This window comes from Pseudorasbora parva, chromosome 2 (assembly GCF_024679245.1).
Source record: "Pseudorasbora parva isolate DD20220531a chromosome 2, ASM2467924v1, whole genome shotgun sequence".
Taxonomy (NCBI): domain Eukaryota; kingdom Metazoa; phylum Chordata; class Actinopteri; order Cypriniformes; family Gobionidae; genus Pseudorasbora; species Pseudorasbora parva.
In genome coordinates, this window is record NC_090173.1 from 57906092 (window position 1) to 57924490 (window position 18399).

Genomic DNA, 18399 nt, shown 5'->3' on the forward strand with positions numbered 1-18399 from the left:
TGGCACATTTTTTTAACCTGCCAGGTAAGGTGTCGTTTTGTTGCTTTACTTGAGAAAAAAAAAGCCATGTTGACTTTGAAACAAGAGTATATTTTAAATGATATGCATCTGTGGTGAAATTACTAGATTTTCGCGTCAGTACATGTTTATTTTAATGCGAACAATGTTCTATCACTTTAATGCAGCAACGCAGCGCAGCAAAAAATAGACTCGGTATGAAAACGATCCGTGCACTGCTGCAGACGCAACGCACCTGGAACGGACTGACGGACCGCATCCGCGTGCAGTGTGAAAGCTGTGATCCGTTAACATGGGTACTGAAAAAAATACACACCGCACACGCGCTGCAAGCGGAGTATGTGTGAAACGGGCGTTAGGTCTCATATCCGCGGCTATAAATGGACCACTCGCCGCGGTAATGTCTTTTGCCATTTGAATAAGTTGGAAATGTCTGTCTAAATGCTGCGGGGATAGTTTGTGGCTGTTTCTCCTTTTTATCGTCTTGTTGTCGGCGTAAATGAGTTGATTGACATGACATGAATTATTCCCGCTGCTGTACCATCAGCAAATGCGACATACCCTTGTTTTTGAATCCATCACTCTTGCCAACACCATCATAGCTTACAAAGAATCCAAAGTTCACCCAAACACCAGACCTGTTGGTTATTGGAGGATCTTCTATTTCTGGTTTGTTAAACGCAATAGCCATTTTGCCACGAGCATTCAGCACGTAGCCTACTGAGTAAGCGAGCACCTGACTGAGCAGCCTAAAACATATGTGGTGTTTTTTTTTTTTTTCACTTTGGCGGTGTCAGGGGGCATTGCCTGTTATGTCGTTTTGGTTATTGGGCTACCTTGTTGAACGCATATTATTATATTTCACACACTTTTTTATTTTCCAAATCTAATTAATTAGTCCAAGAACCGTTTGGTACGTACCCAGCTAACAGGGAACGTTCTCAGAACGTTGGCTAACGTTCTCTGAAAGTTCTCTCAACGTTATCAAAAAACGTTCTCGCAGTAACGTTATTAGAACGTTGTGCCAACGTTATTTGCTATAGAGAAACGTTCTAAAAACGTTAGCTATAAAACGTTATTCTTACATTGTTAGTGGAACGTTTTAAAAACGTTACTACATTAACAAAAGTATTAGTCATTACAAATTAGTCATACAGCTTTGTTCTCAAACTTCAGATACATATTTTGTATATCCAGAGACAACTTAATGACACTTAAATGCTATTTTCGTGTATATATTAATTTTTTTACAATCAGAAGAAAAATCTAGTAAACTAATTATGTACTAAATATAAATGTAATATAAATATAAAAGTAAATTATAAAAGTGGTTTTAGCTTTTTTTAAGAAAGAATAAGATGTCAATAAACAAAAGCAAGTACAGTAAAGCAGAAAACAGGAATATTTTATTTGATCATACTCCACACCCTTATAAGAACGTTATTTAACGTTCTTAGAACCTAATGAGAACGTTAATACAACGTTCCACAAACTGGACATTTCAACGTTCCTAGAACGTTCAAAAACGTTTTTAGAACTTAATGGGAACGTTAGGGAAACGTTCTTATAACCTAAAATTGTTAGCTGGGTAATGCGTACCGAACCGAAAGCCTCGTACCGAACGGTTCAATACGAATACGCGTATCGTTACACCCCTAATAAATATATATATATATATATATATATATATATATATATATATATATATATATATATATATATATATATATAGCCTACATTTCTAATGTCTGTGAGAAGTAGCCTGTATGCGGAGTTTTGGTATATTTTTGAGACCGCTCCAGTTCATGTGCAACGCAAATGATCGCTCCGTCACAGGATGTCCGCTATATTATTTATTTAAGCTTATTTATTAAATTCAGGCAAATGATGAAACATTTATTAAAATTAAGATACAAAATACAAAGCTTTCTACAAAACAAATCTTAATGAAGATGTCAAAATTATTTATGACTCGATGTCTCCGACATATATTGCACAACTGTGCACGTTTCATAATCATAGCCTAGATTACATTTAAAAATAACATTATAATATTTAAACATAACTAAAATAAAATACATTGTTTGGCTAAAAAGCCTATCTTCTAGGAGCTCCTCCTTTCCTGTCGGCGCCGATAAAATGTTTGCACAATGAGGATGTTCATTTGGTGGATTTGCCTCGAGTATAGTTGGTGCTGCAGATAGTAATGCCATAATATTAACAGTATTGGCAACGATGCGTCTGTTTATTCATTCTTGTCAGAGTTAGCCGCTGAATTGACGACAATTGGCTGAAGATGATGACGACAAGACGCCAGTGCGTCATGTAAAGTTCTTTGGTGCGCTGACATAACTGCAATGTGAAAGCAAACCAAAAAGAACCAAATGTCCAAACACAAACTTTCGTTCGCACCTTGGTGCGGACTTTCAGGTGTGAAAACGCCCTTAGACTGACAGTTAGCCTGCCACGGACCAGGTTAATTTGGCAGCATAAGTTGCCGGAGTAAGTAAGTTTGAACTTTTTTAAGTCTGATTCATGAAACCGAATCTACCAAAAATAAGCCTGACTAATTGAAATAAGCCTGGCTTATACTCTAATCTTGGTTTATAGAACTTTTTATTATAAATTGACTCGAGGTTAAATCCAGCCTAAAGTTTGTATAGTATAGTTTTTTTTTCTCCAGGTTGCAAGATATTTTTTATATTTTGCCTTCAAATAAGCTTATGCCTGTTGTGGTTGCATGCGTTTGTTGTTAAGTAAAATGAACACGAGAAAAGTGAGGAATTCTGAGTGTGCACTTAACTCTTTTATATAAAAATATATATTATATATAATAACCTAGCCTATAAAAATAGTTGGCAAATGTCTTTGTAATAAATGCATAAAAACTATCATATTGTATTCTTTGTCTGATGTTCAATTATCAATCAATCCATCCATAAACAAGATAATTACTAGACTATTTTCATTATCATTATTACTATCATTATCATAGATTTTGGCCTTTATCAAAGACTTTTCAGTGTCCCACATTAGGAATCACCAGATTGTCGACTGCGGCGCCAAAGTTTCCCACCTGCCTGTTTATATACACAGTAAAAATGCAGTGTCAAATTAACACTTAGTTTTAATTTTAACACTCCTTCGGATCATATATGGTCCCAATCTAGATAGTGTATAAAAGTAGTTTATAGTGTTGAATTTATAGTGTTAATCTAGCACCTTACAGTGTAGAAAATTTACACTGTGAGTGTAATGTGTTACACTTGCAATTTTTGTTTAAATTTTACACTATGGGTGTTTAACACCCTCTATGTCGATTTTATTCCATTGGATTACACTATTAGTGTCAATAATAAAGTATTCTGTTCAGTGCAAGAAATTTTATACTATCATATGGTGTTAATGTACAAGATCAGACATGAAATCAAGAATCTTCAGACAGATGTGTAAATCCAGAGTTTATTTAACAAATGGGCAAAGCGGTAAAGGTCAATTAGTCAATCACATTCATGAGGTGTTGCACAGAAAAAAAAAGTTAATTAAATGCGTAAAATCATCAAATTTGCCCTAGACATGAACAAATGTGACGGGTAGATTTGAGCAAGATTGCAGAAAGCTACTCGACAGTTGCGTAGCATCAATAAACGCGGTTCCTCTGTCCCATCAGCGAGCAGGTATGGCTGTGTGGTCTCTTCAGTTCAATCAATGTGTTCTCTAGGCTCTGCCTAAGGATCAAAGACAAAAATAACACTCAGTCATCTCTTCAATTGACCGTCTTTATATTAGTTTTCCACAATACAATCAAGCTAACTGGCAATGTTTTGAGTCAGACAATAGGAAGTGACAAATGTCCAAATTTACCTTTTTGATGACAGCTTGATATGAGGACATCTTTCCAGGTCTCTTACAGTCTTTTGGTGATGGTGGAATCAAAGGAAGTAAGAGCTGAATTGATCGTTGCACCATTCTAAATAACAGATATGACAACTTCAGCAAAAAATGCATACATTTATTTAGATAATCTTATTCTGAACTATAGTCGAACCTGAATTAATGGTTTCATCCTCTTTCACAGCAGATTCCGGCAGTCAGGTCCTTGAAGGTCTTGGGAAAGCCTTTCCAGGAACTTAACTGAGGTCTTCTCACCAAAAATCTAAACAAACAAAAAACAAAGTTTATCATCAAATACTTACATAGCATAATGGTGAGCATAAAAGACTTCTTTTCAAAAACATCAAATCTTACCGACCCCAAACCGTTTTAAACAGTGTACACTTGGGGGCCATTCAAACAGGATGCACTCTTGGTCTAAGTTCACATAGAGACTGACATCTTTGGCCATTGTGTTACATGTTGTGCTATGATTCTATTGTATTAAAAGCAATTTTTCAAGTTTCAAATGTGCAATCTTTGAAAACGGCTTTTGCATGCACAAATGTGCAAATGGCTTCTTGCTCACTTTGCGCTGCCTGTTCTCAGTAAGTTTGGTTTACTGAGGTGTGATGACTCTACACACTCAAGATTGGTATTACAATCTTGAATTGCTCTGATGGTACACTGTAAAAATTTTGTGTTGGTTTTTGTTGGTTTAACTTAAAGCTACACTGTGTGATATTTCCCCCCATCTAGCGGTGTAAAGGTATATGACCATCCAGTGAATATTAGTTTCTGTTCCTCTCAATTCCGATTTCGTTGAACTCCTACAGTGGCCAATTTAGTCCAAGATTAACATGGCTTCCAGTTCGACCTCGTTCATGACTGCCATCGAGTGTTAAAATGTGGAAAAAGCGAAGCTTGAATTTACGGGTATGTCCCTCTTTGGCTAATGTACTTTCAAGATGGAGGAGCAACATGGCGACCGGTATCCGAACCCCTCACCCGTATGTAGTTTCAATGGCATATTATAAACTTACGAGAATACTTTATTATTTGAAAGAAGTAAATATACTTTAATGAGCACATAAATTTTTGAAAAAACTAAGTGTTTTTAGCTAAGAATAAACTAAAAAAGTTACACAGTGTAGCTTTAAAAAAGTAAGTAACCTGGTTGCCTTTAAATGTTGAGTTTATTCAAATAAAAAAATTGAGTTGATAAAATGAAGGAAATGTGTTTAATAAATAGAAACTCATAATATTAATGTATCTGAACCACATAAAAAATGTGATAAATCATGAAAATAGCACTATTTGGCATGTTTCACTGCGTCATCAGAAATGAAACACACACAATTACCCAATATGCTTACAACATCTTTTAATAATATTTTAATAAAGGTTGTCGAATCTCAAAAAATGTTCACTGTATTAACTCAAAATTTTAATTTCAATGAACTCAAAATTTTAAGGCAACCAGGTAACTTTTTCTAAATAATTTTTTACAGTGTAGGAAAATGAACACGTTAAATAAACAGTCCTAATTAGTTCTGGTTTGGTCTTCTATTTAAACTAAAATGGTCTTCTATTAACCGACCACACACTATATTATCATAGCAGGATACGATCTTGACGCTGACCCCATATGCACTGTGCAAACGTCCTCTGTTGGCTTGTCATGCAGGCGTTGCGGGAATCTCATGCAGGAGTATGCTGCAGTCCATCACAATCCAAGGCTGACTTTAGATTGGTGCCAAAATGTGCACGTTTTTTAAATTTAATTTAATTTATTTACTCAGCCTTATGACTGCTTCTGCCTTTAAAAAAATTATCTAGCTTTCTCTCTCAGGCTCTGGAAGCAGGCAGTGCTCAGAAAAATAGACTACCGACCAGACCCGCAATTCTCCTTACTCCTGCGCTTTTTCTCCAGCAGTTTCTGCCTCTTCTCCTCACGCAGACGTGCCTCCTCTTCCTCCTGGTCCTGACGACACTTGTGGAAGTTCTCCACCAAAATTCCCACAAACATGTTCAGCGCACAATAGCTGACGAGCAGCATGAAAGAGATGAAGTAGAGGAGCATCCAGGGGTTGTGATTTCGTTGAGGCTGCAGGAGTGAAGGGCGGGAAGATGGAGGACACATCCATCATATGACAAATTAGAAAAGTCATGTGAATTTAAAAATACTGAAACAGCACCAGCTAAAATGAGCAAAGCAGATCCAAACCTGCTGGTCCACCCCGACAGCATCCAACCCATCCTACATTATATTGACCCATCCATCCTTACAGGAGAGGATGAACAGTGACACGAGAGCCTGTGGAAGAGAGACAGTAACCAGAAAAATCTTTATTTGTTCATAGTGACAGTCTCAGGATAATTTCAAACAAATTACGTTTATATAATATTAAATAAATGTTTTCTGACTGGAGGTCCTATAAAAACAAAAAGGCAATATGACCTCACTTTTTCACTCAGCCAGTTGCTTTCCCTGTTGAAAAAACAGCATATGCTGGTTAGGTATGTTTTGAAGCATGACAGCTGAAACCAGCTCAAACAGGCTGCCATACTTCAAAACATAAGAAGAGTTAATATGCAAAAAAATGATAAATAGTATGTATAAAAAAAAAAAAAACTGTTATTCTCCACTTATTACACGGCTCTGTGAAATACTTGATTCTGATTGGTCAATCGCTCATTCTAGCGGTATGTTATTTCCAGATAACACCCGCTCATACAGGTTCTACGAGTTATCTTGACCGGTACTATTTCTATGCTTAACGCTGGCACCATCTTGTGGCTGTTAAAAACTTAAACAGCCATGGCTACAATGGAAGACTTCAAGGCAGGTTTCTTTTATAAAGTTTTAAATATGGATCTTTTTCTTACACAAACGCATCGATTTGAATCAGAAGGCTCAATTAACCCATCAGAGCCGTGTTGAGCAAGTTATTTGACGGACAGCTGCATTTGTTTTTTGTGCATTTTTCAGCTACAACTACTGCTGGGATTAATGTTAGCCTGGACTTTTTTAAATATAACTCCGATTGTATTCGTCTGAAAGAAGAATGTCACCTATAATGACTTGAGGGTGAGTAAATCATAGGCTTGGTTTAATTTTTGGGTGAACTAACCCTTTCAGCATTCATTTTCAACATTTAGCAGCAATAGATAACAAAATCCAGTATTGTCCACAATCAAGGCATGGCAAGTTCACGTTCTACAGCAGAAACCGACAAGCACCCTTGTTTTTTGTGAACACAACTTGTTAAGTCTGTCAATCAGTGAATCAGCGTGCAGTATTCCACTCAGTTACAGGCTGTGCTTGCTGAAAGAAGTTTCGTCTGAGTTTCTTCAAAGATGACTAAAAGTGATCGAGGATGGATCATTTTGACGAACTCAACGAAGATATCTTCTTTGGGGCGTAAAAGGAACATAAAAGCTGAAACTTTTTTCATGGAACCTTGCTAAAGCAGCTTGTTATATATATATATATATATATTTTGATATATATATATAGGTTAGTTGTTATTACTTAATCAAAACAACCCAATGGGAATTATTTAAGAAAATAGTTCTGTTTTTGCAAATGGTCTCTTCCCTAACCAGCATATCCATTTTTTCCCCCAATAGGGTTATTATGCTTCAGTATGTCAAACCAATGAATAATGTGTAGTGAATAACAATTACCTGTCCCAAGTCATCGAAGTTGTACTTTCTTCGAGTCCATTTGTATCCTGCATCATCACAATCAACCTTATTAGTGATGTTGTTGGTGTCGGAACCTTCGCAATGGAAAAATTTTCCTTTGAAGAGCTGTGATAGATAATATCAATACTGTTATCAAAAAAACAAACAAACTCATATTTCTGTTGAAAAGCACGTAGTGTGTTGCAACTGAAGCAATTACCTGAACTCCAAGAATGCCAAAGATAATAAAGAAGGCGCAGCAGATCAGAACAATGTTCCCAATAGGCTTCAGGGATGTTATTAGTGTTTCCACCACCAGCTTCAGTCCAGGAGCACGATTAATCCCTCTATTTAAGTGAAAAGTAAAGATACAACCTATTTCAACCTGTTTGGATTGCAGTAACATTTTTGTAATGGTACAATAGACTGGGTGACCTTTAAGATCAATAAACCACCGCTTGGTCTTACCTCTAAAATAAATTGAAATAGACTTAAGGCCTTTGCACACTGAATCCGAAATTCGCATGCAAAATTTACGCACGTCAAAAAATAAATTTGACCTCACGTTATGTCAATCACGCTTGCACACTGCCTCCGAAAGTTTCGTCAAAAAAAATTCAGAACAGGTTCGATTTTACATCCGTAAAAACGCATTTTGAGAGACGTTTTGACAACTCAGAGCCACCACACATATTATTCTAGCAAAAATACCACCAATTTTATTATATCACAACTATAATTATAGCACAGTCTCTGTAAAGCTGTGTGTGTGTGTGTGTGTGTGTGTGTGTGTGTGTGTGTGTGTGTGTGTGTGTGTGTGTGTTCGGATCCATAGACATACTGCCAGGTGTTCGGGATCAATTGATTCACGGAAATTAGTGGTCTTCTTTTTAATGTGACTCCAGTATCGCTAGCAAAGCATCAAACTGAGCCACTGACACTGAAACTTTGAATCGGTCGGTCTGGATAATCCCGCTGGATAGAAACTTCTCTACGTGATCGCAGGAGTGGATAAACCCAATCTCCTCAGGACAAACAAATCATCCTCACTAGACATCACTGTCTTGTTTTGAATTTTTTTTTCCATAACGCATTTATTAATCCCCATCGGACTCAGTGTGCAAGGTCTCTGTGCGTGACAAATTTTTCGTATCACGAATACAAAAAAACGCATGCAAAAACATCGGACTCGATATTCGGTGCAAAGACCTTTAATTGTGTCAAGCTTTAGTTGAATCAGTAAGTGAGAAGGGGCTTTTAGAGTATACACATAATCCAACCACATAACTAACCTTCAGTTTATTTCCTAACTGGAGCAATGACTGTGTATCGGATTTCATTGATTGATTGCGCCTCAGACAGGAACGTTGTGACCTTTCACTGACTCACCTCAGCGGCCGAAGAGATCTCAGCAGGCGAAGAACCCTCAGGATACCAAAGATTTGGTGTTCACCATGAGCCAGAGAGACCAGAATGTCAATGAGCGAGACTAAGACCAGGATCCCATCCAGAACATTCCAGTTGCTCTTTAGATAACTGTCCTTCCCGGAGAAGAAGCCAAGGGCCACCACCTTTAACACAAGCCATATCACATCTGTACAATTGTTTTGTGGAATGAGCACTCTTTATAAATAAGAAAATCAAAAATCATACCTTTACAGTCATTTCAGCAACAAAGATCACAGTGAAAATATAATTGGAGACACTGAGAAACAGTCGCTCCTGAAATGAAAAAAAAAAACATCATTATATACTGTATCATACATCCAGCAGGCATAGATACAAATGGACTATTAAAGATAAGCAAACTTACAGATGGCTGGATAGTGGGTCTTTCCATAGCAATGGTTATGCAGTTTAAGACGACAAATACCAAGACTATATGATCAAACATCTTGTAAGAAATTAACCTTTGACACATCATCCGAGACCTAGGACAGAATTATACAAGTTACAGGCGTGAACGTGAACCTTTGTTCAGCAGATGCTAGGAGATAGCAAATACTTACTTGCTCTGAGGAGAGAACAGATAAAGGGACCAGTCCTCAAGATCTTTACACCACTTAGGTTTATATGCTTCCAATGTCCTCTTGAGACGGAGGCAGAAACTCTAACACACAAGAGAGAGGTGTCAGCAAATTGAACAAGAACTACGGCTAATTACTACAGCTCGAAACTGCCAGGAGTTTTAAGTGTTTAAAGTAGATAAGAACCTCCTTCAAAGCATTAGTAGATTGGGTAAACCCAGCCTGATCTACCGGCGATTTGATTTCGCCCAGCAACTCAGTCTGGAAACCTGTACATTAATTTCTACTGCTTCTGTTACACTTTTGCAGGAACCAATTACAGACTGGCTTATCCACCTGGCTACTGGCGGGTTTAACACGATGACGGATAGAGAATCGATGGGTCGTTGCCTATTGATCACGCCTCTTGTGGACTGATTGTTTAAAGAACTATCCAATCGCATACAGAGTCATTTGAATAATGCTAGTTTATCACGCCTTTTGTGGTCTAATTGGTTGAAGGACTAACCAATTGCGTACAGAGTCATTTGAATAATGCTAGTTTATCACGCCTTTTGTGGTCTAATTGGTTGAAGGACTAACCAATTGCGTACAGAGTCATTTGAATAATGCTCATTGATCACTTCTTTTGTGGTCTAATTGGTTGAAGGACTAACCAATTGCGTACGCAGTCATTTGAATAATGCTCATTGATCGCTTCTTTTGTGCAGTAGAAAATACTAAGCAGACTCCCCAGACCAATGTTCAATCTTAAATTGAGCTTGGTCTGGTGATAGCCATACACATAAACCTGCACATCTAACACAGAAATACAGAACTGGTCAAAGTTTGGGCACAATTGTTTCTTATCATCTTAAACTTTTTTATCTAAAGTCAAGTGTATAAAAATAAATGGTTAAGCTAGACCAGATAGTGAATAAAAAAGGAAACAAGTGCCCAATGTTGGAGAACATTTTCTAAATGTATAGTAATGCAATATTTTACTTTTAAAAGTAAAATAGGGGTGTGATAATAGGGATAATATTTGTATTGTTATAATATTTTAATTATTATTACAATAAAAGGATCGATCACCCTAAAATTATAATTAATTTATCACTTACTCACCCTGGTGTTGTTCTAATTAAATTCTTCTTTCTTTTTCGAACCAAAAATTGAGAATTTGTTTTTTTAAATGTCCCACTCGTGGTTGTCCATACAGTATAATGGCAGTGAATAGCGACCAGAATCAAGCTTTTGATAAAAGACGCAAAAGTGTCACATAATGGTTCCATGCAACACGTGCCATATATTCCAAGCCTTCTGGGGGTATACAATAGGAGTTGGTGAAAAAACAAACCACTTTTTTTTTTATCTTCTGTGATCGACCGCACATTCATTAGACTATTAAAGCTCCAGTTCACTTTGACATGATACTTCCTGACAAACAAAGCAGATTAGAAGTACATGGGTTATATTTCATGTCACATTCTTCTTAATGTTGATTTCACATACCTTGAGTCTCACAAATGAGTGAGAATCATTAAAAACATAACATTTCTAATTGTTTTCACCAAGCGCTATCGTATACCACCAGAACACTTGGAAAACATGGCATGTGTTGCATGGAATCATTCTGTAATTCTTGTGCATTTTTATAAAAAGGCTTGTTGCTGGTCACTATTCACTGAAATTATATGGACGAGCATTAGTGGTCCTTTAAAAAAATCCTTCTCCTTTTGTGGTCTGCAAAAGCAAGTACGCCTACGGCATTAGATAAACACCAGGGTGAGTAAAGAATTACTTAATTTTTATTTTAGGGCGGACTATCCCTTTAAAATAACAGCTTTCTATTTGATTATATTTTATTGTAATTTATTTCTGTGATGGCAAATTAGATTTTTTCAGCATCTTTACTACAGTCTTTAGTGTCACATGGTTCATCAGAAATCATTCCAAAATGATGCTCAAGAAACATTCCTTATTATTATCAATGTTGAAAACAATGGTGCAGCTTAATATTTTTGTGGTAACATTATACATTTTTGTTCAGGATTCTTTGATGAATAAAAAGTTCAAAAGAATATCTATTTCATTTTTTGTCTTAAAAAGGGGCATTAACTAATGTTAACAAATATAACATTTGATTTCCATAATGTATTAGTAAATGTTGAAATTAACATTAACTAAGATTAATAAATACTTTGTAAAAGTATTGTTCATTCTTAGTTCATGTTAACTAATGTTAAAAAATGAAACCTTATTGTAAAGTGTTCAGAATGTTTAGGTGTGTCCAGACGTTCGACCAGTTGTGTATGTTGTTTGTATGTATGTGGGCCTTTATTGTAGCTCTATTGGTTCAGCTAATTTCACAGCACATGAAAAACTCAATTTTAAGACAAGACTCTTGAGAGAACAGATATCATCACACAGACACTAATAAAGGTCACTTTCCACAAACAAAGAAAAATAATTACTGTCTTCAAACTACCACGCTGAATCAATTACAGCATGCCAATTCATCTCCTCACAAGACACAAACTCCTGGGAAGACATCTTTAAAAAAAACAAGTCATAAGCACTGCCTGACTGTAACAAACAGCACAGGACAGGTGTGATTATCCAGCGTTAAGCCGTGACTTACATCATCCATGTGCTCTTCTGCCATGGAGTCGTCTTCGCTCAGGTTGCTGGACAGGTAAGTATGTAAGTACAGGCTTCTTCTATTCCAGTCGAGGTGTTTTTCCCAAAAGCTGCAGCCGGGGATCTGGGGATCTAGAGAGCTGGGATCCTGCAGTAAGCCCCCACTGATATTGGCCCGTTTATCACCCTCCAAGTCCTCATCCTCAAAACTCCCCCTGCCCTTCCCGGACAGCAGAGATTCCCTGTCTCCAGATGTGTCCTTCCTTCTCAAACTCGGCGCCTGTCCTGTCCAGCTGGATCTACGGCTGCCCGAGTTACTGCCTGAGTCACTGGAGTGGCACTTCTTGGGCTAGTCTGAGATAGTAAAAGAATATGTTATCCTTGTAAGATGTTACATTATAGTGCCCATGTTACACATACTGCTTGTTACAGCCCGTATTATCAGGGCCCTGATACTCTGTTCGAAATATTTTGGTTAGGGTTGTTTGTTTTAGCCTTTCGAGGTTTACACCTACTAATAACAAGTTCAAACAATTCACACAGCCCCCAGCATGACAGATGGGCCACTGCAGCACTGTATCAAGCAATGCAGTTTAACTCCCCAGACTATCTGGAGAAAGCATCTACTTATTTTGTGGAAAAATCTGCATCCTTAAGAATTCAAATTCTGGAGAAGGGTATAGCCGCAGCCTGAAGATATCCAAATCAGGGTAGGAGCTCCAAAATAAGGTGTGGCTTCCTCCCAGTTCAGTGCAAACTCCGCTTCACAGCAGATTCTAAAGATTGAATTGTTTGTTTGACTTTATTGTCTGTTCTGTTCCTTTAACACTAGTCATGTCAATCACAGTGCTGATTTCCTAAACGACAAAATTGCTGTGTCTCCTTTCGAGTGTCCTTAAAGTTTTAGTTCACCCAAAAATTAAATTGATGTTATTAATGACTCACCCTAATGTCGTTCCACACATGTAAGACCTCCGTTCATCTTCAGACACAGTTTAAGATATGTTATTTTTAGTCCCAAGCGTATCCAAGTGTATGCACACTATACTGATTCATGATTCGGATCGCCAGTGTCACGTATTTTGAGTAGTTTGGCAGTTTGATATGCGATCAGAATCATGAATCTATCCGCTGATTCATAACCATTTGAATCTTTATTTTATGTTTGAAAACAAACAGGGAAGAGAAGACAATGCTGAATAAAGTCATAGTTTTTTTTATTTTTGGACCAAAATTTATTTTTGATGCTTTAAGAGATTCTAATGAACCCACTGATGTCACATATGGACTACTTTGATGATGTTTTTATTCCCTTTCTGGACATGGACAGTATAGTGTGCATACACTTGGATACGCTCTTGGATTAAATATAAAATATCTTAAACTGTGTTCTGAAGATGAACGGAGGTCTTACGGGTGTGGAGCGTACATTAGGGTGAGTCATTAATGACATTTCATTTTTGGGTGAACTAACCCTTTAACTTTTAGATGACTTTGTATTGATGTAGTAGTCATTTTACTGAAATAAAGCAGCCCCAGTGACATATTCGACTGACAAATGTGCCCTCTAATAAGATCATGAAATGAATTCCCATGCATTCAAAATAATGTTTAATGTAAATGTTTCTATTCTGAAACGCAAGTTGTACGTAGACAATTGGCTGAAGCCAGAGCCAATGCCGCAAGTCTCTGTGCCTGTGGCACTTTTGTATCCCCGAGTGGCCTTGGACAGCAACATGCCCAGTGCATTATGGGTGGTGAAGTTTTCCTACTTATTTGGCAAAAGGAAGGATCACGGATGTCAGCCTTCTTTAGGTTTTCTCTAATCAGGTCTGATTAGAGAGTCTAATTTCTTTTGGATTCATCTTTCTACTGCATAGGCAGCCATTTTGCTACTAAACCTTTTACTGCTTGTTAAGGTAAATCTGAAGTAATGCATATAAAGACTTTCGACTATAAATCAAAGCTTCATATAAGCGACGTATTTAGCAGTAGATTTAGACGTGGAGTTGATATATTGGTTTATAAGATGTACATTTAGATTTTTTTTGTAATGTGGATCATAAAAAGGCTTATGTTGACTTCAGTATTGAAGTTTAACTCCCCAGACTATCTGCATTAAGAAATATAAACAAAACACTGTAACTGAGCAAGCTGTAATTATATATATACCTCAGCTTGAAACCCCTCCACTAAGATGGCCACAAGGATGTTAAAGAGAACGTAATTCCCAAACGTCATCAGAACCACAAAGTAAAGAGCCGCCCATGGTGAGGTGGAAGCCATTTCATTATAGAGGACCACATTCCAGTCTTCCTGGGTCAGAATCTGAAATACATACACAAACAGTTCGTCTAATAAACACCAAAGAACAGAGAATGGCGGATGAAAGAAAGTAATAATATTAATGTGTTATATTTATATAGTGCTTTTCTGGGTATTCGAAGCACTTTGCATATAGAAAGGAGGGGGAAAAAACGTTGATGTTTTAATTAAATGTGCAATAGAGCAATGTTTTTTCTGTATGTGTTTTCTTGTATCTGAATTACAGTGGGGAAAATAATACAAAATTTGATGCTAGAGCTCCAATTTGAATAATGTTTTGTGATGATACAGTACAAACTATTCAGACTCAGAGTTCAGCTCCTTACTGAAGTGAAAGAAATTGGCTTTCCCAGTCTAGAAATGAAGTATTTTTTAACCACAAAATGGTGTTGCGATAATCTATTGAGAATAGCTGTAAATGTGTGTGGTAGGAAGATACAATGCAGGTTCAGCAATTCAGAAAATTGTGCTGATGTAAACACTTTCCATTGTAGTGAACTGCATAGTAGCAACTATTTTAGCTCAATATATAGATATGGAGTTAAGAAATTGGTTTATGGGATATGCAAATATTTCTAAAATCATAAATAACCCTAACCTGACAAGAATAAGTAATTATTTACAACACACTTTACATTTTGATAAGTCAATATTTCACAGTATGAAAAATGTCTACTCTATTGATTGTAAGGAAGACAGATCTATGTACAGCTAGCACCGTTTCTGTTCTGACCTGAAACACAGTGACAATGGCCCACAGCAGGGAATCAAAGTTTTTCCTGTCAGGAATGGTGTCTCCATTCTCCATCTTCAGGTTGAATTTGCATCCAAACAGATGCATTCCAAGAATGCTGCATTGACAGTCAAATAAAAATGAAAAATATAAATGTTTAAGTGAATTGCTGCAGAATTACATTCCATAAAAAAATGCATTAATGTAGCACAGTGTTTTCTAAATAATTCTGTCAGGATTAGCTATAGTGTTGGGGACATTGTGCAACAAGCCTGGTTCTAACTGGTTGAATGAGGGTGTGGGTGTGGTCTGCACCTGAACGTGAAGATGAAAAGCATGAGCAGCATGCAGAATGTTGCCACATTGTCCATGGACTTCATCAGCACCATCAGCTGTCTGCGCAGTGAAGGGAGTAAGCGCACCAGTTTGAGAACACGCAGGAGACGAAATGTCCTCAGCACTGAAAGGCCACCATCCATCTGCCCTAGGATCTCCCACACACTGCCATCGAAACACATGGTTATATTTAGTAATTAGAGTTTATATATTTAATAGTTCAGATGAAAAAACCACAACCTCCACATTGCTTATGCATGTATGCTTACAAGCACAATATGCATTTTAACAAGAAGCCCTGCTAAAATGCCTACTATCTTTCACAATAGCATCTGGGTAGCTTTTTGAAATGAGTAAAATTATCATTATGTTTCATTTCATCATCACAAAATCTTTAATATTTATTGTATAATTGTATTAAAATATTTAATTATCTATTATCGTTCAAAAGTTTGGGGTCAATACAAATTTTTGCTGCTGTTGTTGTAAGAAATATACTAATATTAATACTTTTATTCAGGAAGGATGCAGCCAACTGATAAAAAATTACAGTAAAGACTTTTATATTGTTACAAAATTTCTATTTCAAATAAATCAAATTTTTTTGAACTTTCTATTCATCAAAGAATACTAAAAAAAATATATATATATATAAAGCAGAACAACTGTTTTTGATATTGATAAGAATTTAGAAAATTATTGATCAATATATGCAGTTTTGATTAGCATAAAATATTTCTTTAAAAAAAATTGAAAAAAGTAGTGAGTTATTGAATGTTACAATATAAAATATATATAATATAATTCCAGCATTGTCGGTGACCAGCATAAGGTATATTTTGCATGCTGGGACTGGTTGTTGGTCACCAACATAGAAAGTGGAAGGACTAGCTACACCAGATCGGTTTTGCTTGAGAACAGACCTACACTATAGACCAACACTATACCAGCTCTGGCCAGCCTGGACCAGCATGGAATTCATGCTGGATTATTCAACAGGGGTATAGATATAGATATAGATCTTACCTTATGACTACAATAATCCCATCAAATATGTTGTAGGGATTCATGATGTATTTGAAGACACCAAAGGCCAGCAGTTTGGAAAAAACCTCAAGGACAAACATGCAAGTGAAGATGATGTTGCTGATCTCCAGAATAGTTGTCAACACCTCGGGCTGTGAGAGGAAACAGAGCCACACCTCATTACCTTCTGCAAACCAAAGTCATGCCAAGATACTGCAGGGAATACAACATGTGAGTGACCTTAATCACTGACCCTCATAATGGAACCTTCACACACCTTTACTCTCACATCATCACATGAAATGCCTGAGGGTGGGAGTCAGAGTACTGTATATAAATACAGAGAACTGCAAAACTATTGAGCACAGTCAAATGATAAATGGAGTGTTTATTTAACACAGTACCTCTGGGCCAAATGAGAAAGATATTTCAGCTCACTTATGAAGAAATTACAATTGTTCACTTTTACACAAACAGCTCCAGCGCTGAGCTTGGATAAGCAAAATCAAACCCTAAGCATTATAAGCTTTTTTATTGAGAGCAAAGCCACACAAATCAATCAGACGGATGGTAGGCTACTTCTAAAATCTGTCCATCATAAGCAGTTTCATGGCCAGAGAATTAGTTTCCTTACATTTGCTGATGCAGACTGTACCAACTCTTTAGAATTACCACTGCACTCTTCAGTTCTTTAGCACAGTGCAAATCAATGAACGCATTCTAAAGAAGGCATAAATGGTATGAAGCTTTTAGTTCTGCTGCCCATTATAAGAGTAGCATTCACCTGGATACTGTTCACATTAACACACTGTCTAACAGTTTGACATATTGATTTGATAACAATCACCCTTGCTACGGGCAATCTCTCTCTCTCTCTCTCTCTCTCTCTCTCTCTCTCTCTCTCTCTCTCTCTCTAATTTTATGTTTATTTAAATAAGTTTATTTTTAGTTAATAATTCCTACTACTGAATTGTTATAAGCACGCCAGGCTCCACTCTCTCCCAGACACAGAACATCAATCGCTTTACAAACTAACTTATAGCAGATTAACAATATTAATCACAATCTCTTTACGCATTAGGCTCTATGCCGAACATCACATAAACAAACAGGAAACCGGGACTCATCGGCTGTACAAACTGATGGCGATCTCTATAGACTTCTAAGGTAATCAGCTGACCTAGCTTTTATTGTTGTCATTTTATTCAAATTAAATACCTTAATGTTAGTGAGAAGAAGAAAACAATGGTCATTGGTTATGCTCACCTTTGCTTGCTTCTTTGAAGGTGTCTAGAGTAAAATATCTATATTAAATGAAGCTCATACAAAACACCTAACCCGGAAGTAATGCAATCTGTTTTATAGAATGTGGAAGTTTGTTACACACCACCCTCATTTTGACATTTTTTTTGTGTTAGAAAGCTAGTAATAAGCTAGTAAACTAAATCATATTTAAATAAACCAAAATTACAGCAACATTTAGTACAGCACACTTTGCAAGGCATAACAAATTGTATCTTAGCACTTGAGTCAACTAACCAAAACCTTGGCAGTAGGCCATTGTGCTATCTATATTGTTAATCCAACATTATTACTATTACAACAAAGTCAGTAAATGTTTAATTCCACTGCATAACATTATTCTGTTTTACACACAAGAAGACTCAATTCTTCAGTATTGTCCTCAAAACCAGCTGCAGAAAATGTCAGTATTGCTTCCACACACATTCCTTTCTGTGAGACCTCTAT

At 36.7% G+C, this 18399-nt stretch overlaps 1 protein-coding gene and 1 long non-coding RNA gene across 2 annotated transcripts in view; both read right to left on the reverse strand.

Moving 5' to 3' along the window:
• Positions 1-18399, reverse strand: part of LOC137049264 (voltage-dependent T-type calcium channel subunit alpha-1H-like) — a 124280-nt gene that overhangs the window by 83112 nt on the left and 22769 nt on the right. Inside the window, 13 exon segments of the mRNA XM_067427765.1 lie at positions 5785-5998; positions 6119-6208; positions 7582-7707; positions 7802-7928; positions 8971-9152; positions 9235-9303; positions 9395-9512; positions 9591-9691; positions 12232-12579; positions 14403-14558; positions 15289-15406; positions 15604-15789; positions 16651-16802. Coding sequence (XP_067283866.1) covers positions 5785-5998; positions 6119-6208; positions 7582-7707; positions 7802-7928; positions 8971-9152; positions 9235-9303; positions 9395-9512; positions 9591-9691; positions 12232-12579; positions 14403-14558; positions 15289-15406; positions 15604-15789; positions 16651-16802 — 1987 coding nt within the window.
• Positions 3467-4988, reverse strand: LOC137047803 (uncharacterized). Its single transcript, XR_010899247.1, has 3 exons — positions 4067-4988; positions 3883-3988; positions 3467-3746 (listed from the first exon to the last, which is right to left on the reverse strand). It is a non-coding gene; the product is annotated as an uncharacterized lncRNA (long non-coding RNA).